This window comes from Zosterops lateralis (genome assembly GCF_965231275.1).
Source record: "Zosterops lateralis genome assembly, chromosome: 6".
In the NCBI taxonomy this organism is placed as follows: domain Eukaryota; kingdom Metazoa; phylum Chordata; class Aves; order Passeriformes; family Zosteropidae; genus Zosterops; species Zosterops lateralis.
Window position 1 is genome coordinate 10944717 of NC_139761.1, and position 27927 is coordinate 10972643.

The 27927-nt window shown below is 41.0% G+C and overlaps 1 protein-coding gene across 1 annotated transcript in view; it reads right to left on the reverse strand.

Moving 5' to 3' along the window:
- DYNC1H1 (dynein cytoplasmic 1 heavy chain 1) overlaps positions 1–27923 on the reverse strand; it is a gene marked incomplete at its 5' end in the record, with an annotated part of 45154 nt that extends 17231 nt beyond the window's left edge. The window contains 44 exons of the mRNA XM_083863379.1: positions 16–149; positions 909–1038; positions 1296–1459; positions 1693–1858; positions 2195–2316; positions 2412–2618; positions 3223–3456; positions 3712–3852; positions 3964–4194; positions 4423–4650; positions 5050–5206; positions 5317–5555; positions 5726–5938; positions 6419–6602; positions 6804–7047; positions 7257–7416; positions 8872–8972; positions 10334–10616; positions 11283–11471; positions 11560–11748; positions 11831–11996; positions 12730–12903; positions 13577–13743; positions 13967–14113; positions 14502–14711; positions 14791–14901; positions 15491–15604; positions 15974–16129; positions 16679–16918; positions 17156–17275; positions 17358–17468; positions 17578–17754; positions 17887–18027; positions 18174–18320; positions 18587–18736; positions 19632–19811; positions 20140–21216; positions 21692–21919; positions 22029–22300; positions 22476–22662; positions 23564–23819; positions 24046–24219; positions 24829–24916; positions 27653–27923. Coding sequence (XP_083719505.1) covers positions 16–149; positions 909–1038; positions 1296–1459; positions 1693–1858; positions 2195–2316; positions 2412–2618; positions 3223–3456; positions 3712–3852; positions 3964–4194; positions 4423–4650; positions 5050–5206; positions 5317–5555; positions 5726–5938; positions 6419–6602; positions 6804–7047; positions 7257–7416; positions 8872–8972; positions 10334–10616; positions 11283–11471; positions 11560–11748; positions 11831–11996; positions 12730–12903; positions 13577–13743; positions 13967–14113; positions 14502–14711; positions 14791–14901; positions 15491–15604; positions 15974–16129; positions 16679–16918; positions 17156–17275; positions 17358–17468; positions 17578–17754; positions 17887–18027; positions 18174–18320; positions 18587–18736; positions 19632–19811; positions 20140–21216; positions 21692–21919; positions 22029–22300; positions 22476–22662; positions 23564–23819; positions 24046–24219; positions 24829–24916; positions 27653–27923 — 8780 coding nt within the window. The remainder of the gene's footprint in view (positions 1–15; positions 150–908; positions 1039–1295; positions 1460–1692; positions 1859–2194; positions 2317–2411; positions 2619–3222; positions 3457–3711; positions 3853–3963; positions 4195–4422; positions 4651–5049; positions 5207–5316; positions 5556–5725; positions 5939–6418; positions 6603–6803; positions 7048–7256; positions 7417–8871; positions 8973–10333; positions 10617–11282; positions 11472–11559; positions 11749–11830; positions 11997–12729; positions 12904–13576; positions 13744–13966; positions 14114–14501; positions 14712–14790; positions 14902–15490; positions 15605–15973; positions 16130–16678; positions 16919–17155; positions 17276–17357; positions 17469–17577; positions 17755–17886; positions 18028–18173; positions 18321–18586; positions 18737–19631; positions 19812–20139; positions 21217–21691; positions 21920–22028; positions 22301–22475; positions 22663–23563; positions 23820–24045; positions 24220–24828; positions 24917–27652) is intronic.
- Positions 27924–27927: the final 4 nt, after the last annotated feature.

Below are 27927 nucleotides of genomic sequence, written 5' to 3' on the forward strand. Positions count from 1 at the left end.
GAAGTCTAAACTTACCGGTCAATTCTCAACACATGATCCAAGACTTCATTGAACAGGACAAGAGGTACATCAAGTTCTTCTTCATAAAAGACTTTAAGCCTGGCTTTCACATAGTCTCTCAATTCTTCTTGATCCACTGGAATATAATCCTAAAAGAACCAGTCAATACAGTATGGAAGTTCAGTTAAGGGAATTTGCTTAGGGGTAAATTTATGAGTACACCAAAGCAGAACTAATAGAATACTTAAAGTAGCAATCCTCTACAAAAGCTTAAGAACATTGTACTCATTTAACTTGCACAGGAACATGTCCACTGCCTAGAGTAACACAGGTAGCAGCATGGGATTTAAACACTATCTACTGAACCTACCACAGGCTGAGCCTGTGCTGCCAGTTACCAGAGAGCTTGGGAAGTAGTACTACAGACTTATTCCCTTCCCCAATTTATTTTAAACAGCCTTTCATAGTCACTTACTACTGGTCAGAGATGGGTAGCAAGCTGGGTGGACTTTTACTTAAACTCACCAGGATTTGTACAGCTTGCCCAGATGGACCACTTCAGATGATAATAAACAGGTCACCAGAAAAAGTGTATTATCAATATTGCTCAAGGGTCACTGCCTTATCTAAGAGATTCTGTAAGGAATAACTGCAACCTGGTAGTGTCACACTATTCTTGAGAAATATTATACTGCTTTTACATTCCATGGTAGCATTCCTGGCCTAACAGCTATTAACTTTGTGGTGGAGTTCACTTCAGATAATCATAGTAAAAATTTCTTGGAGATCAATTTAACAGCATAATGGGCACCAATTATCACTTTAATACAGTCATAAGAGCTGCATCACTCAGTTGCAGCTAACCTATTTAATTTTGAGGTTTATTTTTCTTTTAAATTTTAACTTGCCTTTGACAGCCAGTTGCTGTACAAGATAGGTCTGCTCATAGCCTTTTCTTTGTCAATGTTGGGGAAGTGCTTCAGAGCAACCATGTCAATGTTCTCATCAGTCCATCGTCTCTCCTCATCTTCCACAAGCCTGGATAAACAAGTCAGTCGGTGAGTACAGTCCTTGTAATGGGAGGATATAATCACACCATGGCAGCACTATGAAGTATATTTCTGCTTTGTACAGATACATCTCCCAAGAGAGTCAAGATGGAGTGAAAGGAAATATTCTCACTGGTATTCCAGCTATTTAACATAAAGCACACTTTAGTTTGATGTTCTAATGAAAGTTGGCAAGGAGTAGGCAACATTTTATGGTTTTGCTTCCCCAGGTCATGAATTCTTTACCTGTCCTGGAAGAGACGTAAGGCTTCATGGGCCCAAATCCTGATAAGGCCTTCAACTGGTAAGGTTTCCAGTGGTCTCAGTGCTTCGAATATCCCTCTCACCCACCGAGTCATTTCACGAGGTGAGTAGATGTAGTGTGGCTGCGTGTCTTGAGTGAATCTCTCCTAAAAAATTAAACTTTATTAGTTTCTCTATCTTGAAGTTGCACCATATTTTTTACAGGCCTTGGCAGATATTACTCTGACAGCGTAATTCAGTCATCTTTGACAGAACTCAAGTAATTAGTTGAGTTCTTGTACACGTATTATCTACGTGAAAGGCTAACAACACATGTCAAATGATTCAGCATAGAAGAAAGCCTTCTAACTGGAGTTTGGAGTTGCACTTAACAAGTTACCTGAGACATTGTGTAGAACTCTACCATGGCAGCAGTGAGAGGTTCTGCATATGTGCGAAGTGATGGGATCAGCCTCAGCATTGCACGGTTGAATGTTCCATATATCTGAGTAAGTGAAGCTGGTCCAGGATAGTCCACATAAACCACAGGAACATGTCGTAAAAATCTGAAAGATTAGCATATTACACAGTACAGAAAGTCAATTCTCTTCATTATCTTTTGCCAAAATTAAGTAACAGCTTGATTCAAAATCATAAGTAGCAACTGTAGCTGGTTTGACTGCTCCCATTCTCAAGTGTTTCAGACAGGTGATTCAACAGCCTAATACTGAGTCCCCTGCCAGGCTATCACGGTAAGAATCAAGCAGCAGATAGTGCAAAAGCAAGGAATACAATTTCAGCACAGTTGTTGTTAAACAAGTGTATAAAGAACAGATTACATCATCAATGCTTCAGTTTTGACTCCTATTCCATTGTTACCGAGAATTTACTAGACGCATTACCTATGTGACAGAGGTTTTCTTCCAGGATCAGTAGGTGGATTACATGCACCAACAAACTGAATTCTCTCCAGTTTCACCCATGTCTGGTCAGATGTACGATAGAATCCTCCATGTTCCACCATCTGGAACAAAACCAAAAATAAAATCAAATCAGTGGAATATTTTATTTCCCTATAAGTAGCCGTTGTGATACAGTTGATTACAAAGAAAAACAAACCTGTCTAATGAAGGATATGACTCTCTGTGTGCCATATTTATCCATGTCTGGCAGGTTGATTTCATCACAGAACAGCACCAGCCACTTTCCTAACTGCACAGGAGCCAGCACCACTCCATTAGGGGTACGCCTGTATTCACAGTAGTGATCAAAAGTTTTCAACAGCAGTTCTGGAGTGGTAGCACTTGAAAAGTTGAGCCCAACCACCTTAAAAAGAGAATGGTGAAAAAAAAATTAAAATACACTGAAGACTGAAAAAGTCTATCAGGAGTCCTGAAAACAGGTATGTTCAGCTGTTCACAATGGAAGTACATATACCATCCACATTACAGGTATATTACCACATATATACAGCCATATACAGCCTAGATACTCTCTGCTTCCCACTGCAGGTTCTCTATTTACCATGCAGCAATGCTTCCTGCCCAACCCTATATTTTGAACATCACAGCCTCATGTAACTCCACCTAAATACACAGAAGGATGAGAGCTACTCTTAAACATTTGCACAGGTTTTAACTTCAGGTTAACACTAAATGCAGGAGAGCTTCTCTGATACTGAAATGACAACGGAGGAAAGCAGCTTTAGGCTAAAGAACTTAAGAAATGAATTTGTATTCTCCTCAGCGTAATTTTTATTTTTTGCTATATACACACATGACTGACTGAGGTGAAGCTATCACTGAGTTCTGGCTAGGAAATAAATTCCATGCTATCTTTAATCTTAAGAAGATTAAAGACTTGCTACTACTCTGTAATTCAGATACCCATGTGCACACACACACACACACACACACACAACTCTGTGTACCTCCATGTCAGGCAGAGCTCTGAGAGCACTGAAGAGGGTCATGGTCTTTCCAGAACCTGGTGGGCCACAGAGCACCAGAGGTTTGTGTTCAGCCAGCCAAGTGTACAGCAATGCCTCATGGCGAACTGTATCTAGGGTTGGCACTACAACATCAGGAGCTGCAACTTTGTGTGTTTCAACTTCAATTTGAGGAACTTTGGATTGCCATGGCACCCATTCACCTGTAATGGACACCTAGGAGCACAAAAACATAATTAGACAATTTGGAACAGGAATCCAGCTTAACCTTAGTTATTTTTTTAAGTGACACCAAATTTGATGTTTATTTAAACATATTTTAAATAAATGTTTAGTTGATGTGTTTGCTGAAGTGTGAAACAGTAAAATCTAAACCAGTCTAGCAGTTTATTCTCCAGGTTTGCCTCCAAAATCTAAAGCAAGCTTTTAAGAAAATGAAAGAGCAATACTTCTAGCACAAGAAAGGTTTACCTCGTAGTCAATGATAGGTATGTTGGGTGCAGTTGGCAGTGGCACAGTGGTGATTCTCCTAATGTATTCTCCCAGCTCTGCTCTCATTTTCAAACGACTGTCTCCAGAAAGAGACCACAGTATGGCATAGACCAGGTACCTCTGTAAGAAGCAACAACAGGAAATATTGGTTTTAGAGTAATGGAACAAAGCTCAATGAGTAATTCAAACCTGGGCAAACACAGGAGTCACTTAACAGCAGGCAGCATTTACCTGGATGTAACGCTCCAGCTGGTCTATCTGCATGGGGAAGTCGGGATGGTTGGCGTTGTACTGGGCCACGTTGCGGCAAGCCTGGTGCAGCATGGAGAACAGAGAGCCCAGGCAGCGCAGGCGCGTGAGGTCCATGATGTGCTCCAGCTTGAAAGCGTGCTCAAGTGCCTTGGTTACCAGGCCGTTGGATGTGAAATATGGCTGCATGATTGTTGCAGCATCTCTCTGAATCTGTTGGGGGAGATGAACACTGCTCTAAGCATTTGATTCTTACCTGACTACCAGGCAGAAAGAAAATATTTTGTTTAAGGTTTGGAATGCTTCATATTTGAAAAAAGAAAAAAATATGTAAAGAGGAAGTCAGCTTTTCTATGATAGGCTGTCATAAGTTCTATGTATGGTGTACCTGTGATACAAGCATTTTTACTACTTTATCCCATAATGTAATCTAAGTTATACCTGCAACATTGGGGATGCTGCTTCTTCTCCTTCATCTTCTTTGCCTTTTCGCCTGCGCTGAGCCTCCTCCTCACCTTCATCCAGAGGAATGCTTCTTAGTCTGGCCAGGAAGTTATTGAATATCATGTCTGTGCTGAGAACATCCTCACTGAACCAGACCATACCACACCTTGACACAGTAGCCAAAGTGGCATATTTCAGATCCTGTACTTCAAACATGATACGCACCTGAAAAACAGGAATTTACAACAACATTTAGGAATAAAAACAACATACCAAGATCAAAACAACAGAATAACCCTTTCCCTGAAAAAAGAGAGACCTTTTAAAATATGCAAATTTGCATTTAGATACTGAATAATCAACATCAGCATTATACCGTCCTAAGGTAAGTTCATAATTATTGACATTTACTGTAAAACTTATATAATTCACATTTTGTCTTACAGAGTCATAGTAAGTATAACATGAAATGTTTCCACAAAAACCCTTTACTCCAGCAAACCATAATCTGAACTCAGTATTACTTTGCTTGTGATGAGAAAGAGGCACAACACTAGTACATATTAAATTAAACCAACAAGTTTATAGAGAGCACATAAACACAATGTAAAAAAGTAACATTACATTTGGTGGGAGGCTGAGACGTTCTCCATTTGGCAGAGTCAGAAGTTTGTTGTCATCCAGAACAGAGTTCAAGTTCTCAACCCATTCAGGGTCTACATCACCATCAAAGATAATCCACTGACGTTTTTGTAGTTCACCTCTCACATTGTCTATGATTCTATATTAAAGGAAATATTCATTGAAGTAGAGAATTAAGATTCAGTAAGGTGAAATTATCCTAGGCACAAATGTACCAGCCATTTTGTATTTGTGCTATTAGAGACTTACTTTCTCAGGACATGTGTAAACAAGCCATCTGTCCACTCCCTGGTGTTTGGATCCAAAGTACCATAGAGGTGATCTTTGCTAATTGCTTTTGGATCTATAATGTGAGCAACACCTTCCACACCCTCCAGCCGCTCAAGGGCCTTCAGAAGGACTCTCCAGGCCATGCTCTTTCCACTTCCAGAGGGACCAACCATCATCAAACCATGATTTATCTGTGTAATCTGATACAGCTGAAGAACCTGTGATGTAAGAAATAATGTACCAATTAACTTCAGCAGTTAATCTAAGCTTTTAGGTATTGTTTGTTTAAGACAAGAAAAATTCAAAAGCTTTTGACTTTTCATAATATAAAAGGAAATTTAGTCTTACACATAAACTTTAATTGCACATTTTCAGTTTTATATTTTACCTTTTCAACCCACATGCCACCAACTTCTTCTCCATCACCATAGGTAAGGTACATTTCCTGACACACTTTCTTAAGTTCCTCTCTCAAGGCTGTCATCTCTCCACGGTGATACTGTACTCCAGGGAACACATCAGAAAGGAGACTGAACAGCAGTGGAATGTCTTCTGCAACCAGTTTTGGTACCATAGTTTCACATACACTTTGGATCAGGATCTGCAGAGAGAGAGTTATATTTCATTGAAGATTTTTTTGTTAAGAAGTTCACTTTACCAAACGTGTTTGACAAGGAATACTTCACCAAATACTTTACTGATTAAGTACCAGACCAGGATACTCCTAGTCAAAACAATCATTGATGTGATTTCAACTCTGGAACTACCCAATGATTTCCTATTGATTTTCAGTTCATACAAGTCTATCTTATGTCTCTTCATAATGCTTCTGGCATTAATTGCTGAGATGCTGAGCAGCAATAAATGTCATGGATGCACCACCTCATATGAATGAGTTTTTCACTATGATTCAGGGACTTAAAAGTAATGTTTAACTTGGTGCTTTTAAGCTATCAAATTACCTTTGGTAACTAACATGCTTTTGTTCACATGGCTTAATACTAAATGGTAAACACTGAAGGGTTGCATTCTTTGTTTATTGTGCATCCTCTATCCCAGAAGAACTTTGCACACACATTACCTCTTGCTCTGGCAAGTTCTCAGCGATTTCTCCCTCATCAACAACTTCGCCACGCTCTTCCTTCTCCCGCTTTATCTTCTGAATCCTCTCCCTCTTCACATTACCTGCACTAACCAGCACACTCTTCAGTGCTCTCAGGCCAAAATCATAGTGACTTTGGGAGGACAGCTGTTCATCACAAAGCCTAAGAAGCAAAAGAGGTAAAATATGATTTGATTCTCAGTATAAACCCATATTAAGACTCTGTAAATGTCATTCTTTACTTTCAATTATTGCTTGAAATGATTGCTGTACAATGTGTTGTGCAGCAGTGAGTTGCAAAGAATATTACAGCTTTGAACAATAAGTTCTATTGTTACTGACTGGAGCCAAGCTTGTTACTCACTTGAAGAATGGTACTATCTTATTGGCAAGAACTTCAGCAGTACGGAAACCCTGGGAGTACAGCATGACCTGGGCAATCAACTGACGGTCTGGTTTTGTCATCGCCAAGCTACGGAACAACTTCTTCAAATTGTCAGGCAGATTAGATCTGCCTGCATAGCCAGGATTCATGGTGATGAAGATAGCCATGTCAGGGCTCACTTTGACTTGTTTGTTCAGCAGCTCACAGGTAATGGGTGTTGCAGCTGAAAAGAGAGTGTATTTAATTATACCTCAGGCAGATCCACCACTCGGAGAACTGAAGTCATACATTATTCCATTTTAATTTCCTACAGTAATAAGTTACATAAAATATTTAAGTTTTGACATAAAGTAGCTTCCTCCTTGCATTATTTAGAAGAAATGTAGCTGAGCAACAAAACAGCCTGAAGGATGTTAGAGAGGAATTACATACTCTTGTCATAGTTGGGGTTGGAATGCTCTCGCAAGGCTTCCTGGATGCACTGAACTTGCTGTGAAACTGCAGAGAGCATCCGCTCCTCCAGTCTGTTGAACTCATCAAAGCAGCCCCACGCACCCACTTGGCAAAGACCCACAAAGATACGTCCCATTGCCTGCAAGGAGAGGGGAAAATTCACTCAACTGCAGCAGCAAAAGGAGCAGAGAAGAGCACTTTATACAATGCATCCAAGGCAGGAAGAAGCTGTGTTTATTTGTAGGCTACTGCATTTGAAAAATTGTAAGAGACATGAAAGGGTTCTGAAGTTCAGCTTTCAGTGCTTCACAGAACCACAAAAGATCATAGCTCCCTATTACTCCATACTGCACTGCAGTTTAGGCAAACCAAGTCCACTGCATAATGTTTTGTTTGCTGATACCATTAATATCAGGTGCAGTTCTAGTCCTTTATTGCAAGGAGGGTACAAGAATTACAAAACGTTTCAGAAGAGCAAATTGGATGGCCAGAGTATGGTAACTTTTCTACATAAACAATAGCCTTTAAGGTTGCCTTCTGCAGAAGGCAACATGAGGGAACATGATGGAAGTCTAGAATCTATCGGTTTCAGATGAACAGGTATCAATTATTCATTGTTTTTTCCACTACAAGAACTTAGGAATCATTAAAAAAAAGACAAAAAAGTGCTGCCCTTTCCTGAAGTACATAGTAACAGTGCACAGTGGAACAATTTGGTAAAGATGTTATAGAACCAAGTGTGCAAGTGGATTTAAGGGGAGAAACGGTACATGAAGAAAGGTTCATTGGAGCATGAACAGAGTAACACACCTCCATCAGGACATCCTGATTGTCTTAACTGTCAGAGGGAAGAAGGGAGCTGGGGTAAGGAAGGATCACATTATCTATGATATCAATACCCCTTAGGCATTTTCTTACAGTCACCCCTACAAGTCAAATGCTGGCTAAATAGAATCCTGATCTGGTCAAAACAGAGTTGTACAGAAAAAAACCCACGCATGGGCAACCTGGCAGAGTCCGTAAAGTTTAGTGATTCCTTGTCCGTGTTTTATATTGTTTTTTACACTTGACCAAAGTTTTCATTTGAAGATAATTTACTGTATTACAGTTTACAGAGATATTTCATCTGGTTCTCAATTTGAAGATGCCATTAATCTTCAAATATCTGGATAAATTTTCTTAAGTTTTGAAGAATTCTTCACATGCTGAGGTAAACTGCACAGCTGTGTTGCAAAGGATAATTTGGTAATAGTACAGCTATTCAGTAATCTCACATTCTCATCTGTTCCTCATTAAACCAGTACTATCAATGCAAACCACATAGTTTAAGATACTTTCCTTAAGCTCCTGCCCCTGTATTTCCCTTCCCTCCATCTGGTGTTACAGAACTACCTGTCCAAAAACCCAGAACCTCTGCTCTAGCAATGTTCCATCCCACTTCTGCTTCAGGCATTTTTTTTGTTACAGATACCAGCTCAGTTAGGACTTATACATAATCATCTGGAAAATAAACACTGCTGGCTGTTTCAGGGTTCTGAAGAGATTCCTACTGCTTTGTTAAAAAAGATTGCATTGTTTTAATCAAACAGCTTACCTGGAAGTCAAATGTTTCATCGCAGTTGAAAACCAACACAAAGCGGCCAAGCTGATGTCCAAGAGCTTTAACAGATTCTGTTTTACCAGTACCAGCAGGACCTGTGATTGAAATGGGATGGACATGCTTTAGAGTTTATCATCTGAGTACCACTGCCAACTTGTGCAATCTGCCAGCATGTGGATTCTGAAGGTGCCTGTTCAAGAGGGTTCAAACAAAACCTAAAACTGTTTTGACTTCCCCCAAAAGAACATTTTGTTCTTTGGTATCTTAGTTACAAGTGTTCTGCATGTTCACATTAACACTGTATTGTGGGGTGCACATCCTTTCCTCAGTCCACCCCCTAAAGCCCATCCCAGGACACATCACAGTCTCAGGAATGTTTGTTAGCCCTTGGCCTACATTAACAGCACCAGTTAGCTCCCCCTGAGCTTATCAGAAACCCTGTCTGCCCCCACGGCTTCTGTTGTCTAATGAGCTCCTGTTTTATACTTAATAGCCTTGAGACCTATATTTTTCCTGTCTGAACAACAGAGCAAGTAGAATAATATTTTTGTTGTTGTACTTTTCAAGGAATGTTTCAGTAACTGCCCAACTCGGATTGTGGCCAGGATGGAAATTTCCTGATGACTAAAATCAGTAATTTTGCAACTCTATAAACAGTAGTCCTAAGTGAGACCCTTTGAGATCTCCTGGACTGCAGCAGGCTGTGGCCAGGATCTCCCTCCCAGTGGGATGCCTCTTGGAGCTTGGGATATCTCCAACTTGCAATGCAGGATTGCCATTGAAAGGTCACAACTGAACCTGGACTGATATCCCCCACTCCTTGAGACCCAACCCTTCACTTCTGCAGAGATGCAAAGGCATCTGACATATTTCACTGAATTCAAGGGGAATTTTTCATAGGTATACCTTTGCACATACTTCAGGTCTGTGTGCCTTATGAGTGTTGTCAATTTACATCTATAATTAAGATAAACTTTTTGTAAAATTACTGCTGTGCTTATAGAAAATCCTATTGAATCATTTTGTTTTAAATTAATCAATTGTCCGAGTAGTGCTATTATTGTATTGATTAGGTAATTAAGTGTTGCTAAATCCTTTAGACTTACACTTGATCCAGTCTGAAGCTAAGTTTGGCAAGGGAGTCCACTCTGACTCTTGTGACCCAACAGTAGCTCTTACAGCTTTGCATCCCCTTACTGTTATCCCTGCTTATCCTTCTCCACAGTCTCCACATAAACCATTTTAGATTTTTTTAATCTGATTTTTCCTTGTGTGCTTTAACTATATAGTAGGTAATAGAATGAACCCTGCCATAGAATTTGTTGTGCTTTTACAAATTCTTATTAAACCTGCCTTTGCTGATACTTCACTAGTGATTCTTTAAGTGACCTAACCCACTCATTCTCATATATATTACAGAAGGTAAGAATTTTATTCACTTGTCACACAAACTTACCAAATGGTGATCCTCCAAGTCTTGCCTCCAGGGCTTGTGTCATTGTTAGGTAGCAGCGGTCAGTGAGAGGAGTCTGCACCAGCTTATCCTGAACCCCAAGGTACTCAAAACCATAGTTGAATTTGGCATTTGCCATCTGAATGGAGAGCTGTTGCAACACATCTGTCTGCTTTGGGTCAAAGTAGAACCGCATCTGGCTGAGCCACTCGAACGATTTGGAGTTGTCGATCTTGCTTTTGATCAGTGATCTTGTAACATCTCTCTGGTGCACCAGCTCAGTGATCTGGAGAATGAATTAACTACTTAAGCCCACAATGCAAGCCAACAAAGGCTAATAAAGACAGGAATCCTACAGTTCTCAGAGGTGTGTGAACAATGAATTGCCATAATTTAGAAATCATGACCTAAAACCGATCTCTGGTTTAAAATCTGTTGCTACAAAGTCAAAACTAACAGTGTTGCCTACTGTTCTTAATGACTTTACAGCAAAGAATTTTGGCCCATTTAGCCTGTTAATCGATTACACTACTGAACTCGGTATTTTACTTGCCAGAAACCAGGCATTTCCCTCTAGAAATAACCCAGGATGATTTTAATTTCCGCCCCCCCCCAACTCCAATCCCTATCTACAAACAAAAGCATATTATGCTACAACAATAAGCAACTTAATGACATATTTCACATTTGAATGAAAAAATATGAGTAACTTCCATACCTGGAAGACCCTTCCAATTCATTGAGATAGCCTATAATATGGTATCATGCATTAAGCTGACTAGAGTGAAAAACTACCACCACCTACATTAAGGATCAGGCCTTAATGTAATTGCTTAAATCGCACAAAATCTTTTCCTGAAGGAATAGTAAGCATTAGACTCATCAATTTTTTCATTAAAATTTAAAAATGCTCACCTGTAAACCCTGAAGAGGAAAGGAGGTTCTTACTTACCAAGTGCTCCAGTTTCCTTCTGCGAAGGGGTGGCTGCTCCATCAGCACAGAGTCTGCCAGGACATTGAGTGTGACTTCAACATTGGCAAGCACAGACTGGAGAGGACTGTTGTCTCCACCTCCACCATTGAGGGCTGACTCCACATTCTCAGACCAAGCAATCTGGGCTGACAGCACAACAAGTTGAGCCTGTGTAAAGAAAAAAAACTCATTAGACTGTTTTCCTTGCTGAAGTAACCAAGCTAGCTGCAGTTTACTTAAATGTTCCACATTATACCTGGTATTTGTCAATCCAAGAGATGTAGACTGCTGGATCAATTGAAGTTGCTTTTCCAAAGATTTCCACTTCAGTAACAGACTCTGCAAGCAATTTGGCAAGGGTCACTCTCATTTCTTTTTCAACAAGAGTGAGCCACTCATTGATCTTGGGATGTTCTGTGATGGAGACAGGTGTTTTGAACAGCACCTGAAAGAATTAAAGGTGTAAGTCAGCCCACATTCACTTATTTTCAGAATTCTATTTAGAAAGAAATACTGCACAGCTATACCTCCTCTCCTTCACGTGAGGATATCCCAAGAACCACAGAATTGTCTTCATTGAGAATAATGCTAGAAACTCCAGCAAACATTTTCTTGAAGTGTTTCTGCAACTTAGCAACATTTTTGCTGTTTCCAATGATTTCAAGCAAGTCTTCATCACCAACGAAATAGAACCTATTAATCACATAAAATTAGATCTATATCAGAACTCCAACTATCACTTTTAATTTACAATTTATGCTTCATCCATGGCCACTATAATGGAAGTAACTGACAACCATTTCCTCAACGTAGCAAGAGTGCATGAACCATAAATTTGCTAGCAGTTATACCTCAGTGCTACCATTAAGCTCATGTGGTCTGTACCATACAGAAGTGTAAACATGGTCCATAAGTGTGGAACATTTTCTTTACTTACCCATCTCTTAAATACCCATAGTAGAGTTTGGAACTGAATCACCTATCAGCCAGGAATAGCTCCCACTTAGTACCTCCCTCACCCTTATTTTCTTATGCTAAGTGACAAACTAATTGAGGACTACAGGTAAATCCAAATCAATGACCTAAATACTGGACTGTGACGATTTAGACACTGTCCTTCAATCAAATGGCAGAAGAACCTCTTCAGTTTCTGATTTTTTCAGAAATTAGCTGAATGGTTCCTTAGGCAATATCCAAATCCTGCAACTAGCTAGAGAAAGAGCGATGAGCAAGTAAAGGAAGTTTCAGCCCCACTTCTGGAGAAGTAGCTGTAACTGAATTCTGTATGTAGACAATACATATTTAAATGGTCATAAAATCCCATATATATATATATGCACCACAGGAGAATTGGCAGAGGCTTTACAGTGCAGCATATTAATTCCTGCACAGAAACATTGGATTACTTCAGGAGTCAACCGCTTACCGTGGGAAAGAGGACCTCTCCCTTTCCAGGTATTCTCCCAGTGCTTTCTGTATCTTCCCAAGTAAGTCTGCAAGTCTCTCTAATGATCTCTGCACACCCTGAATGTTAAGAACATCCATCACAAGTGGAGATTTGGAAACCTTTTTCATGAGTGCCAAAAATTCAGTGCTGATGCTGCAAGTAGAATAACACAATACATTAGTGCAAATTCAGTTACCACAGGCCAACAGAATAACAAAGTCACTTGTCACTAAATGACCATCCCACCTCTAATGGTTGTGGCAGCTCTCGGGAACACAAGCCTAAATTCCCCAAATTCCTCCTTATCTACCTCAAGCCCACAACAACAAAATCTAACTTCTTTGTAAGGTTCAATCTACTAGGTCCAGAGCAGGTCTACTTATCTTTACTTCCTGCAGAGACACATAAATCTGATTATTTGATCTGACTGGAAGTGTGTGGAATGAGTAACTATGATCAGACCAACTTAAAAGAGCAAGTAAATAATCTTTAAAGGGTGAGATTAAAGGCTGCAGCAACAGAAAACAGCCTGTTTGTTGCAGCCACAATGCCAGAAAAACCCTTGAAGTAACTGACAGGAACTAGCAAGGAAAAACCACCTGAGTCCAAATCATCTTCTAAAAACTGTACATCAGCCCATTTACTATAAACATTTTCTGCCATTTTCTTTGCTTGATGAACTTGTATCTACAGCAGCTGTAATCCAGCTGGACCAGGTAAGAATGCAGTCAGTATTTCAACTCAGAGAGTGATACAGTGAGTCATGAAGTTTCAGGCCTGCCCACGTGGTGCCCCCAAGGGAGGCAAAGAACAAAATTAAAGTTACCTCTGGAACCGCTGGGTCTCCACAGGCAGCAAGTGCTTGATGTCTGCACTGCCAGTGAAGATACCCTCCAGGTAGACCCACCGCCTTTGGACATCTATCCAGACGTCAAAGAGTGCCATGATACGGTTCAGCTTATCTTCCCAGCTAAGGGCATCTTCCTCAAACACCTGAAGTTTAAACACTGCATTAATATTCATTTTAATATTATCAAGTGTTTGACTACTAATAATTAGCGGAAACAGTTTTTTGAGAGTTACAAAGTATGCATACACAATTAACAGTCTGTCAGCTTTAAACAGTGAATATAGTCCCTGCTGAGAAAAATATAAACTAAACAGAAGGGGAAGGCAGAAATAAACAAAAATTCTTTAGCTTTGTTTTCCATTTCACCTTGTAGTATGGTGACAGCTTCATAGCAGACACACTGTTAATGTGCTCCTTGACTTTGTTGAAAAGGTCATCCCATCCACGAATCAAACGACATTTGTTCTGGTAATTGACCAAGTCCAGTTCATAGGTGTTCCACACTTCTCTTATCTGAAGAAAAAGATGTTTGAGATATGACATCAATCATTTCTGCTCCAACATAGTTACAAAGTAGAAATGTATTACCGTAATCAGATACTATTTTTTTACCCAAAGAGTCTGGCTTTACACTCAAGTTTGTGTTAAAAAATACTGAGACTGTGATGCAGTTCAAGGTGGGATCTTTGCAGTCACTACCAAGAACTGCTTTTCCCAAATAATGCAAATTTCATCAGAGGAAATTTACATAGCTTTAAACTGTTCCCCAAAACGGAGCAAATCATGGACTCTTGGCACTTGTTTCAATAGCTTAGAGTGACAAGTCTACTACATAAGTAGCCATCTAACAGCAACCCTCAGATGTGCTACTACATGCATACATACAAGAGCTGATACTAGCCTGTTTCAAGAACTCTTCCAAAGCCATCTCTCCCTGAGCCACGAGCAGAACATCTTTGACAATTGCTTCATTTCTCTGTAAATCCACATCCCAGATCTGGCCCAGAGTCAATTCTGACACAACCCAGTTAACATGAAGCCTCTTCATCAGTTGTTTCCAGTGTCGGTCTTTAAGTGCCTCAGATTTCAGTTCGATAACTAACATGTTTATCTACAGAAGAAAAGAAAGCAAGTTACACCCTTGAATCTGAATATACAACACATGCATTTTAGAAATGTGTGCAACTTACCTTCATGTAGCCCTTCAGAAGTCTCTGAACATACTCATAGGAGGCATACTGTCGCAAACGGGCAGGGAAGTTTTTCAGCTGATTCAGCAGACCATCCAAGTTTTGTCGAAGCTGTCAGAAACATAAAAGCAATGAAATCTTTCTCCATAAGTCCTGTGCACATAACCATGCAAATTACCTCTGTATTTGTTACAGAAAACTCACTCTAATGAGACATTAGCAATAGACAGCTCTTTTAAGACAGCTTATCCGTATTTGCCTAAGATGCGGTTACTCTACAGTTCAGAATGTAGTTTTATTGGTCTGATTGAGATTAATGATGCAGTCTTGTCACAGGCAGTTAGTTTACAATTATTGTTCTTTCTGCTCTTTACCTTCTGAGCACTGAACGAAAATCAGCGCTGTTTACTCAACTGTATAATGAAGTTTCTCTAATGAGGCTCAACAGCGTATTTAAAAACAGCAGTTTCCTCTCTGTAGATGCAGTCCAATCTCAAACTATGGAAACTGCATTAATTCCCTGTAAGATTACTTAAATTATGACAATCTTGTGAATATTTTTTAGCTTAGCTTCAGGAGAAACATGCTCACAAGATACTGAAACGACTAACAACAAAGCATGTCTGTCTCAAGAAGTCTATATTCTAATTTGCATATACATGTGACAGTTATATTGTTCATGTACACAAAAGTAAAGTACCTTGCGAGGCTGTACTGAGACCCAGGGTTGTTCTTTCATTTGATCAATCTGTTCCCAGACCTTAGAGAGTTCAGACCAGACACCTTTGAGATCCTGCAGCTCTTCAAGGGCTACCTGTAATAATGGATGTATCAAACATCAGAAGTTATTCCAAATTTCTTCAAAGTCAATAGCATGGGTAACTTAAACAAAATACTTCTAATCCACCAAAAACCTTCTGATAGTTTGCCAGTTCAACAGAACTGCAACAGCAAGTGACCAATATAAAATTTTCCACCTCAGCTCACGTAACAGTTCCAAAAGAATAAGACAGCCAAGGAAGAGATCATAGACAAGCTCTGAAGGCCAGAACTGAGTCAGTGTGGAGACTGTGCCCTGATATTAGTAGAGCACACACTACAAGTCACTCTGCTGAGGGAGAAAATCATGGAACAGAAACATTTTTATCCAAAGCTGGCAAGAAGGTGTGTGAGCATGTTGTACCTGGACACGCTCTTCACTGCCACTGAGCAGCCCAGTGTCTGTGAGTTCCAGAGCTTCCTTGGCCTTTGCACACTTCTCACGGTCATCCTTCAGCCTGCCGAATTTTCCTTCGTAAATGGTGAGAGCCTGAAGAGCCTCCTCTGGACGCAGATTTCCCTAAAGTTCACATGGGATACATTAATCCAATAATCCTACAGTTATGCTGAAGGCAAGTTAAAAGTGGGGACTAAATGTAAATGTTGGTTTGTCTCATTTTTTTACATTTCCATTTTGCTGACAATAAGACAACTTACTAGTCCACAATAAATCTCATTTCATTTTTACATGCAGTTTTTGGCTTTACTAAAACGCACTTCAGGGGCAACAAAAAAAAAACCCAAAAAACACCAGGAAAAAAGAGCTTGCTTCTGAATCCTTCTACATGAATACCTCTGACATATACTTGTTTCAGACAAAGCTCTCTCAGTCAATGAAGTAACTTACTTTCCTGTACCTAACAGAGGCCTATGTTTTAAGGATAAATTTCCCTCTGCAACTATTGCCAAAAATCAACACATTGACAGGTTATTATAGAACCCTTAAAAAGACTTTCACTATAATATAAAATGAAAAACTGCAAAAAAAAAGCATAACAACAAACTCCCTACTCCTTACTGAATGCAGAAAATCTACCTCATTCACTGAGCATTAATAATCACTACTTACTGTTACAGGCTTTGTTTTCTCCCAGTCTGTCAGCAAGTCAGTTGTTCGGCTCTCCACTGCACGATCCTCTTGAACTATTTTCATCTGCAGATTTGCTACTTGTTGTTGAATGGCAGAATCTTTCCTACGCATGATGTCATTAAAGGCACCCCACTCTCCTTCAATGTTGTCAATGTAGAGCCAAGAGGAAGGGAACTGGAACCTTTGTTTCTCCAGCAAGCGCTGACCATTGCGATAAAGCTACAAGACACAGTGGTTTTAAGTTAAAAAGACGAAACTTAAGCTGCAAGGCTAAATAAACATACTCTAATAAATGCTCACTATACAGCTCACAGGATTTTTAGGAATATGAAGTTTGAGTCTGCTTTTAAGAGAACTTGAATATCATTTTATGATTATGATGATGAAGCTGCATTTTATGAGCTAAGCCTGACATTTCCACAGGTCAGAATCATTAGCAAAAGACAACAAACCTACCTCAACTTGCTTTTCAAACTGTTTGATTTTACGTTTCAAGGACTGCACGTATGTGATGAACGTCACAGCATCTGATGTGCTAGCAGTGTCCACAGAATGCTGCTCCAGCTCTTGACGGGACTGTTAGGGACACAAATCAGTGTTTTAGCATTCTACAACAGTTGATCTGAAAGTGAAAAACTGATATTAAGACTTCTCTTACCTTAGAAATTTGTGAATGAAACTCTGTCATATTCTGACCAAGCATTTGGCCAAATTTGCTGAGCACTTCCTTGTGCCAGGAGTCATACTTCAAGTTCACCTTTGATTGTACCTAAAAGTGAATAATACATGATAGTAATTTGTCACCCTTGCTATTTTCTGTTATACACCTATTCTGAAATTCAATGCATTTATCACATCAAATAATTACAATTTCTTACCTTGCCATAGTCTATGACAACAGGTCCAAACTCCTTTCTGGTTTCTGCGTTGTCAAATGTTCCTCTTGCCTTTCTAATCTGAACCAGAAGGGCCTGCCACTTATTCAGGTCTTCTCCAAGACGATTGTATATATTTTCAGCCTGCATATCCCACAGGCACTGGTACTGCAGCCAAACCTAGTGGAGGTATTTCACAATGTTCAGAATTTCTCCAGTATATTCCAAAGGATGTGTTTCCCTCCAGCCACCAGGAAAACTGAAAGTCCATGTTCATTTTAGCTGTTCCATCATATCCTGTCAGTATCTTACCTTGACATACTGCTCCACTTCAGTGACAATTCCCATGACAGCTGAGTATGACTCCTCCAGAGCTGCAGGGCCATCAGGCATCCTTGTCAATGCATTACGATAGAACTTCTCTTCCTCAGACAGCTCATAATGCACTCCAACCTAAGAACCACAGTTATACTTGTGATATACATGAAGTTACAGGGCACTCAGGTTTGGTTTTAGATCAACACACTAATATACTGAAGACAGTTAATTACTAAGTGAAAGCAATTGCTCAGACTTAGATACAGCTTCATTACACTTACCTGATATCTCTGACTTTGAATTCTTGGCAGTGACAGGATTACCATTTTCCAAGAAAACATTTCTTGGTAAAGTTTGTATCTACAGTCTTCAATTGGTGGATTCAAGTATATCACCTGGTTGGTTATTCTGAGTTCATGTACAATGTTCTGCAGAAACAGTAAAAACACCCTGTTTTACTGGCAGATATTGCTACACATAGACAATAATTTTGGACTTCTAGAAGTACTTTTCAAAAATCAACTTGCACTTAAATGGAAAGAGGAAAGTATTTCTCCAAAAACAGATGCAGAAGAAATATCTGTTTCCCATATAAGCCTCAGAAATAATTTCTGCATTAGTTAATTTACGATAAGGGAAAAAAACAAGCAACCAAAAAAATCTAAAGTGAAAAAAAACCCAGAGGAAAACTTACTTTGATCTTGGGTTCACCACCAGGCTTATGGCTCACTTGAGGAGCATCTGTATCCATGTCAACTTCTGCTTTGTCATCTGCTTGTCCCAGAAGAACCTGGGTCCAGGCCCTCAGTCCAGCTTGCAAACGAACACCCAGGATTCTTTCAATCTAAAGAAAATAAGGCACATTGGAGAAAAAACTTGCATATTCACTGCATGAATCCCCACTATCAATATATTCTGACAGGCACTATAGCACCTCAAAGAACCAAGTGCTCCTTTACTAAGCCATTCCAGCACCAGAAGGGGCTTACAAGAATTGGAGGGACTTTTACTAGGACTTGTAGCAATAAGATAGAGAATAATGGCTTTGAATGGAAAGAAAGGAGGTTTAGATTAGGTATCAGGATGATGAGACACACGCTGCCCAGAGAAGAATGGATGCCTCATCCCTGGAAATGTTCCAAGCCAAGCTGGATGGGGCTTTTAGCTACTGAACCACTGCCCATGGCATGGGGGCTGCAACTAGATGATTTTTAAGGTCTCCACCAACCCAAACCACTCCATGATTAAAAAGGTTTAGGAGTTCTGGTAAATATGCACTGAATATAATTCAAAGCTTCTCCTGTTCTGATGGACTCCAATGTAATTAAACAATTTTAACCGCAATGAAGTTGGCCTAGTGACCAACAACCTGAAACTTACCAGGCAGAAGCAAATATGATGGCAACAAGTCTTTGCTACCAGTACAGCAAATTTCCACCACCCTTTATCTACCTTGCTTATCTATCCTCTAGGCCATCAAACTGCATCAAACTTCTTTCTTCAAAAGACTAAACTCCCCTTGAATTAATTGATCCCAAAAGTCAACAGCAAAAAAACTCCAACACAGGTTGCACATCTGCACACCAAAAATGCACTGAAATTTTCAGGGAATGAGAATTTAGTCTCTGGTGTGACTGTAAAGAAAACTCACCCTGCGTGATTATAAAGGCAATCATCAAAATACATTTTGCACCTGAATGTTACCTCTAAACACATACTACTCCTTGACTCAAACCTACCTCCATGTCCAACTTATTGACCCAGATTGGCAAATTTGAGTATGAATGAAGGTTTAAGTCATCCACAGCTTTCTGAACTCTGTTCAAGATTTCAGAGAAAGTCTTGTGATCATACATGCATGTTTCCAGTGATCTCACTTCCAGGTCTATCTTCTCTTCAATAATGAGCAGATCATCCACCTAAGATAGTTTAGGAAAAATGGGATGTTTAGTTTGACAGGTCAGATCAAGGAAACAACAATTATTCAGTAATAGTTAATCACATATCTTTATTTGGATGCAGCAATCCATAGATTTTAGCACTATCAAATTAAAAATAGTACTGCTAATAGCAATTTTAGCACTACTAAAAGATCCATCCAGTTGGCCAATTTGTGCTGACTCAATCAGCTACTTAACCCAAGAACCACAGAACTGGTTCTCAGCTATCCAATGACACTTTTGGATAACCACACAATACTGAATTATAAATGTAAAAGTCTTGCAGATTTTGACAGATAACACAAACCTTTTCCTGGAAACTGAAGACAGTCTCAGCCAAGCGCTGTACGTATGGATCAAGTTTGTATGATTCCCACACGAGTGCAATTCCTTCTGCAATCAAGGCCTGCACCTCTTTCTTCAGGCCAGCGACCAGCAGTGAGATTGTATTACGCTCTTCTACTTTCTCACACGTTCGCTCGTATGTGCGGACACTTTCAATGAGAGAAATAGCAAATGGATAGAGCTGGTTTGCTTGGTGAGCTTTGTTGACAATCGCTAGAGGGACACGGAAACCAAGCCACTTCAGGTTTCGGACTTCTTTTGAAAGTGTAATTATTTCTGGGAGAAAGTTGACTTTGAGTTTCAGGACGTTTCCGGTCCGACCTCGAACGCGAGTGCTTTCGATGGTGAAAATGCGACCAGACACACCAAGGTTGCGTTGCTGAACTTTTCTTGCCCAGTCATCAAAGATCTCCTGAGTGTTGAGCTTCATGCGAAAGCTATCTCCATCCTGCTTCAGCTTCTGACCTTCCACATGGTTCTCCCAGCCTTTGCCAAGAACATCCTCCACACGCTTCATGTAAGCGGTGAGCTGCCTGTCAATCTGTTTTGCCCAAATGATAGACCCAGACACAGGGGGCAAGTCACGAACGTGACTCATTTTACACGCTTGGCTCTGTGGGTATTGTACCTTAAACTTGTCATGAAGAGACTCAATATCATCCTTCACACGCTGGATCAATTGTGTCTGGTATTCACGAATGGCACCGCGAATGTGAGGTCTGACAAACAGGGCGTTAAAGCGGGAGAAGATTCTGAACATTTCATTGGCATTCTTTGCTGTACCGAGCTGGTCTCTCAAACGGGCTGTTATCCTTGTTTCAACTCTATCAATTCTTTCATCATAGCGCTTCATTGCTGCCTCCCAGGCTTCTGTGCCTTCTTTGGAAACATCTAATCCATCTACTTCCTTAACATTCTCATAAGCAAGGTTGACTTCTTCGATTGCATTAGCATCTGCAGCATCAAAAAGGACTTCTGCTACTTTCATATCCTGTGGTTCAGGTACCTCTCCTTGATTTTGCTGGGCAACAGCTGTTACCTGCATTAGAATCACAGTTTAGTGAGTTGGAGACTTCAAAATTTCCCTGGAAGTACTAAAATGCAGTTGGTTCTAAAAACATTGCACAACCCTCCTACCAATCAGTGATAAACTCTTTACAAATTTTCAGTCATGCTTCAGAATTAACTTCTAGTGGGAACAAGGCAACACAGTTACTTCAGAAACTTCCACTACTGTGCAGCATAATCTCATTTTCCACTGTGGTTTAGCCAAATTCAAGGATTTAAACACTTATTAATCTCCTCTGTGTTATGTCTAGACTTGGTGAGTTTATTAACAGGAGCATGTATTACATAATGTAAGTCAGAATTAAAGCTAAGCCTATTAGCAAGGGTTCAAAACTAAACATGTAAACTGAATGTTACACTACATTTGTGTTGGTAACTCCAAGTAATAGTAACACTCTTGAGGAAGCCACACAGATTTTCTGTTTGGTAACAAGCAAGATTATTACCTGAGGTCGCAAGACTCTCACAATGACTGCTCTCAGCTGCTCATGCTGACGCCTGAACTTCCTCATTTGATCAAGACGACTCTGGAGTTTCCTGTGAGCAGGATTGATGCGCCACACCATCTTCAGGTTCTCTTCCCTTTTTCTCTTCACGATATCTCTCAGCAGAACTTGTAGCTTCTCATATTCATCATCCCAGGTTTGGAATACTTCGAAGCATGCAACCATTACCTAAAAAAAGTTTTAGAACAGGAACTTTAGCTTCCAAATTAAATGTTTCCTGAAAGTCACTGTCCAACACAAAAATACAGCAACTGGTTTCACAATGCCATGAACACACCTTTTCAAATTCTTCATAGGCCACATGCATCAGTTTTCTGGTTCCCAACACTTTAAGCAGCTGAGAGCTCAGATCTCTTGAAATAGCCTCCACTAAACGCAATGCCCTTTGGATTGGGTATTTTGTGTTCCTGATTTTTCTCAAATGGGTAAATATTGCAACAAGGGCCTGCCTGATTTTGTCCAGCTCTGTAGCAGACAGCAAGTCATTCAGTGGAAAGTCTTTCATCAGTGGATTATAGTCATTCACGGTTTCCAGTGCCTGTTTCAGACCTAAAAGGAAAAGATTTGAAATATAACTTTTCATTTCATTGACAAAAATCTCTATCTGTAACTAGTCCAAGGTTCCTCTAAACAGCATTGTTCTTTGTTCCACAATATTCAAGTTTTGTAACAGTTTAAGTTCTGTAGGACCTTTGAGAAAAATGTTATTGAACAGATATTTTACCTGTGTCAGTATCAAAGCTGACAGTAGCATGGAAACGTTTGCCATGTTTCAGGATGTCCAGAGTCAGCAGAACTTCTGGACTTTCACGTTTCTCCTGAATGCGGTACAGAGCCCTTTCCAAATTTAACCAGAAGCTTATCTCCTGCAATGCAGTGCCTGATGCAGGATCTCGATCTAATTTAGTCACCTTCAAAGTAATGGAGAGAAAGAGAAGGGAGAGAGAAAAGCATTTAATTTATACACTTTAACTGTAAAAACCCTGCTGTAACTAAATATAACTGAAACACGCAACAACTGCCAGGCTTTAATAATCCAACCTCAAACAGTTTTGCCACTCATTCTTTGAAGTGTAGGAACTGATGCAACATATGACAAGTACAATTCCAGAGATCCTAAAGGTTTGTTTTAGGACCCTCATGTAATAATCTTCAGCACAGCCTAAAAATGTCACCTGCCTGCTCTCCTGAGCAGTGTCTGTATTGAGGTTAAAGGCAGATGAGCCAGGCAAGATAACAAATGTTTTATGCTCTTAAGTAAGAAAAGACAACACTGTTCATGAGCAATAGGTATTTCCTGTGCAGAGAGAAGCAAAAAAGCCAGACTAGTATCCCAGATGCTGTTTTTGAGTAACACCAGCAGAACAGTTCTTCTGAAAAGTAACAGGCAGAAGTATGAGATTACAAGAGAGGCTGGAGTGACCATTGTGAAGTGGTTGTGGATACACCAGGGGCAAATAAAAAAATCAGTCAGGCCAATCAGATGCGCTCCTCTCAATCTTCTGTAAAGATTTGAAGAACAGTTACAAAATTCACAGGGTTACTGCCAGTTACTTGAGTCTATTACATTTTGTATAACACAGTCATACTCTTGGTTATTTGTAGAACAATTTAGACCAGATTCCAAATTTAGACTAGGCTTAGCCTAATTTAGACCAATATCTGGTCACTCAAAAACCTGGTCTCAGATCTTCAGAGTATCCTGCACTAAGCAGCATTTTACCAGTTAAACTGTGAAGAAGATACACAGTACTACATAGAGAAGTTCTTATTACTTAGTTGCTTTTCCCCCCTTTTTCTTTATTTTGTTACCTTTTGTATTTCTCTAATCCAGCGGTTGACTCCAGACTGTAACTGATTGAGGAACAATGGATCCTCAGCCTTCTCACCAAAATCTGTAACTTTTGGTTTTTCTCCACGTTCATAACACTGCTTGGCAACGTTAGTAATGGTTGCATGAATTGGCAGACTGATCTCTGGAATTTCAATATTCTGTTGCAAATGCAAGAGGCCCATTTCAAGCTCTGCAATCTTTTTCTCAACAGAAGGAGCCATCTTATCTCCATCCCTGAAAAAGCACAGACGTTTCCATATAAGAAGGCAAACCAAAAACTATACATAACACATTCAGACCTGAAATGCTTCCCCAGAGTCAGCAACAGCATCATATGCAACTGTGTGCTTAAACAATTCACGTGATTCACCTTGAAGAGTCACTGCTGTTAATTTTTTTTAATCATTAAACACTTACTTTAGTTCATTAGCACAGAAATGCAGTACTTATACTGAATTACCTGTCTGCTTTGCCAGATTCTCGGATATAGGACTTGAAAAAGGGAGCAACAGCATTGCTAATGAAAGAGTGCAATGTTTCATATGGAGAATCTTCACTGAGAGTGAGCACTCTGAGCTGGGAAGACACTGGTTTGTCGGCATCGATCACTGCTGTGCGTTTAATGAATGCCAGGCTACGGAACAGAGAACAGAGTTATTCACTAACCAATCTTAAAACTTAAGTGACACAAGAGCTTTAATCTGACTGCAAGTTTAGGAGTAAAATGGTAATTATCATACTTCACAGTCTTTCTTCTAAGGGACTTGAATACAAGTCTTCCAAATAAACACATCTTTATAGTTCAGCAACAAGGCTGAGCTATCAATAAGGACTCTGAAGTAGGGGCACACTAAAGAAAAAACACAAAGCTTTACAAAGCTTCAGAGTCAAATATGCCTCAAGATAAGCAACAAATATGTAAGAGCCAGACATAACCAAAGAATATTGAACCTAAGTTGCGCATGTTACAGCTGCATGTATGCCAAAATTAATAAAACTTTGTTTCTTTAATCCCAGAGCGAGAAGTCCTAGGTCCACTCCTTTCAGCCTCATGACACACCCTTTTTTTATCAGAGCTTCTGATAAAAATAGCCTTGAAAAGCTATTGTCCCACTTGAATAAAAACACTGCCTGAAAGCACTAGGTAAACTGAGGTAAATTTGGTAGGTAAAGTAGGTAAATCTGCTTGTGCGGGTTTCACATACATAGAGTAGAAATGTTAAGATCTATTTTACTAATTCACCTGTTTGACTTTATTCCATAATGAATGTCAGTGCTGATACTGTAGGAAATGAACTCTTTTTCCTCTTCTCCTTCATCTCCCACATCCTCTGCAAAAAAATACAGCATGTAAGAAATACTTAATTTCTAACATCTGCCATTCCTTCTCAACCACCTTCTGCTATTACCAGACTATTCTCTAATCTTTAAGCTCCACACCAACTTAATTAACTAAATTAGGTCAAAATGTAGCTTTGCAGTATCTCTCAGATGTAGAATGGGTTCATTGTCTTTAAACAAAACTCCATTAAGATTTAGGTTGCTATAAAAATAATACAACATTACAGTAAATGAATGAATAACTCACATTCTGAGAGAGAAATCTGCAATACAGAATGTGCATTTATTTGCAGAGATATGTTGCCAGGACAACTATACTTCAGTGAGAACATTAAAGAGCTGCTTTTTTCTTTCAAAGGTGGCTTTGTATTTTCAGAGATCTACTTTGAAAACGACTTGGAAATTAAGTCTCTGAACAAAAAAGAAAATCTCTTGACAGAACAAAAAGCCAAGCCCTGGGAAGCACTCAGGCATTAGCACAGCCAGTGCATCAGAGATGATGTAATTGCTGGGGATGCAGGCAGTCCTGCTGCAATGCAGTGATTTCAGTGCAGAAGGTTACTCTCTGTTGGGGGACACACTCTGACTGGACACATTATAGCAGACTCTGTCCTGCTCTGATTTCCTTCAGCCCTTAGGAGATACAGCCCCAGGCTGTCACATCTGTGGCCCCAAGCACCAGAAGCCTGGTCACTGAACAACACAGCACTGAGAGCACAGGAACCCACATGAGAGCAGCTGGCAGACTGGGGAGCTGGTGATACCAGAGAGCAGCTTCCATTATGCAGAAATAAGGCTTCTGCTTTATCACACTTGTAATCAATAATCTATTTCATGCTATGTAGTCCATGGACAAGATTCAATAATAACAACAGAGCTCTCGATATGCTGCTGGAGGTTTCAGACCTGTTCAGTTTGAACACTTGGCTGTCATTCATAAAATCCACTCTGCCCAAGTAACTGCTATTAAACCAGAAGACATGGACAGAAATGGCCTCTGTGCATCATAAATTAGTATCTGGCTTTTGAAACATGTAATGAATATCAATTTCTTTTTATGCATACATACATAACAATATCTAGGCCATGAGCCTGGAGATAACTGATCACCACTATCTTTATTACTTCCAACCTGAACTATGGACAACCATTGTTATGATCCAGGCAGAGCAAAAATGCAGGAATAATCTACATTAATATTAAATTATTTTCTTTAAATCTTATTAAACACTGGTTCATGAATTCATAAAGACAGCTGTTCTTTTGTTCTCTTCGAGACAATTAGCCCTACTGAAAAAGAAGTCTCAACCTTTGGAAGGGGAAAGGGGAGGATAATCTGAAAACAGGCAAAAAAAAAAAAAAAAAAAAAAGACGGGGTATTTCTAAGCAACATCTGAAGAGATGAATGAATAAACAATGAATACAGCGAGAAAGAACCTTCTTGATGTTTCTCTCTGCATGCAGCAACTGCAGGGCATATACCAGGATGTCAAACTGTTTCTATTGACATGTTAAATAATGCAATATGAAATATGTCTTTATTAGGAAATATGAAATATGTCTTTATTAGGATTTGATATATACAGGAACAGAACCACCAGCACACTAGGAGTAGGGATCCAGGAGCTTAATAGTAGAATTTTGCAAGCTCACGGTGGCAGGCAGGTAGCCATTTACAGACTGCAGGGGCTTGTTTATTAGTAAAAGCCTGCATTATTGATGAAACAGAGCTGTATTTTGTCACTGATCGTTAGGCTGCATTCTGTGACAGTGAGAGCCTATTTAGCAACAGATTTGATGACAAGTCATTTTTTAAATAAAGAGCCAGTTACAGCAGCAAACGAGTAACAAAGACACTCAAGCCAGAGTCTCAGTTTAGCTGCAGTTATTTCATGCAGCATTTGATGCTGCTCCGAGCGCCAGCAGCACGGCCACCAGGCTCTGACAACTAAACAAAGGCAAGGCAAGGCCCACATCTTCGTTTGTCAACTACGCCAACTCCCTAATTAACCAAGAAACGACGCTTTCTGCAGGTCGATTCAGGGTGGTGGTATTTTTTTCCCCTTTATCCGGGGTTATGGCGCTCGCTTGTTTCAGAGCAGCTCTCTGCCTCGCCCAGGAGGTCACTTCCCGAGCAGCCGGCCCGCCGCAGGAGCCGCTACAGCCGCCTGACAAAGCACTTTCGGTGCCTTTCCAAGCAGGACCGCCCGCAGCCCCGCCGCGCATCCGCCTGGGCCCGGACTGCGGAACAAAGGCGGCGGGGGAGGCCGGGCCGGGCGGCGGCGGCCAGCGGGACCCGCCCGCCCCTCAGGCTGTGCCGCCGCCGCCCGAGCCTGACAGCGAACCCGCGGTGCCCGGCCGGGGCCGCGCTGAGGCGGGGCGGACCCGCAGTGCCCGGCCCGGCGGTTCCCGGCCGCGCTGAGGCGGAGAGAGCCCGCAGTGCCCGGCCCGGCGATTCCCGGCCCGGCGGTTCCCGGCCCCGCTGAGGCGGAGAGAGCCCGCAGTGCCCGGCCCGGCGATTCCCGGCCCGGCAGTTCCCGGCCCCGCTGAGGCGGAGAGAGCCCGCAGTGCCCAGCCCGGCGATTCCCGGCCCGGCGGTTCCCGGCCCCGCTGAGGCGGAGCGCGGCGCGGGCCCCGGCGGAGGCCGCCCCTCCCACCCGCGGCAGGGCGGCGGCTGGGCCGGCAGCGGCCATTTTGCCACGGCGGCGGCTCCGCTCCCGCCTCACCTTTGAGCGTGGAGCGCTCCACCAGCACCGTGTGGACCTGCGGGTCGGAGAGGAACTTGCGCATATGCTCCACGGCGCCCTTCTCCTCCAGCGCGGCTTCCAGCGCCGCCGGCGCCTCGCCGCCATCCTCCAGCAGCAGCGGCACCAGCTTGCGCAGGTGCTTCTGTAGCACCGACACGTCGGCCACGTTCTGCACCGCCGAGCCCGACACCTCCATGCCGCCTTCCTCGCCGCCGGGGCCGCCGCCCCCACCGCCGCCGGAGTCAGACATGCCG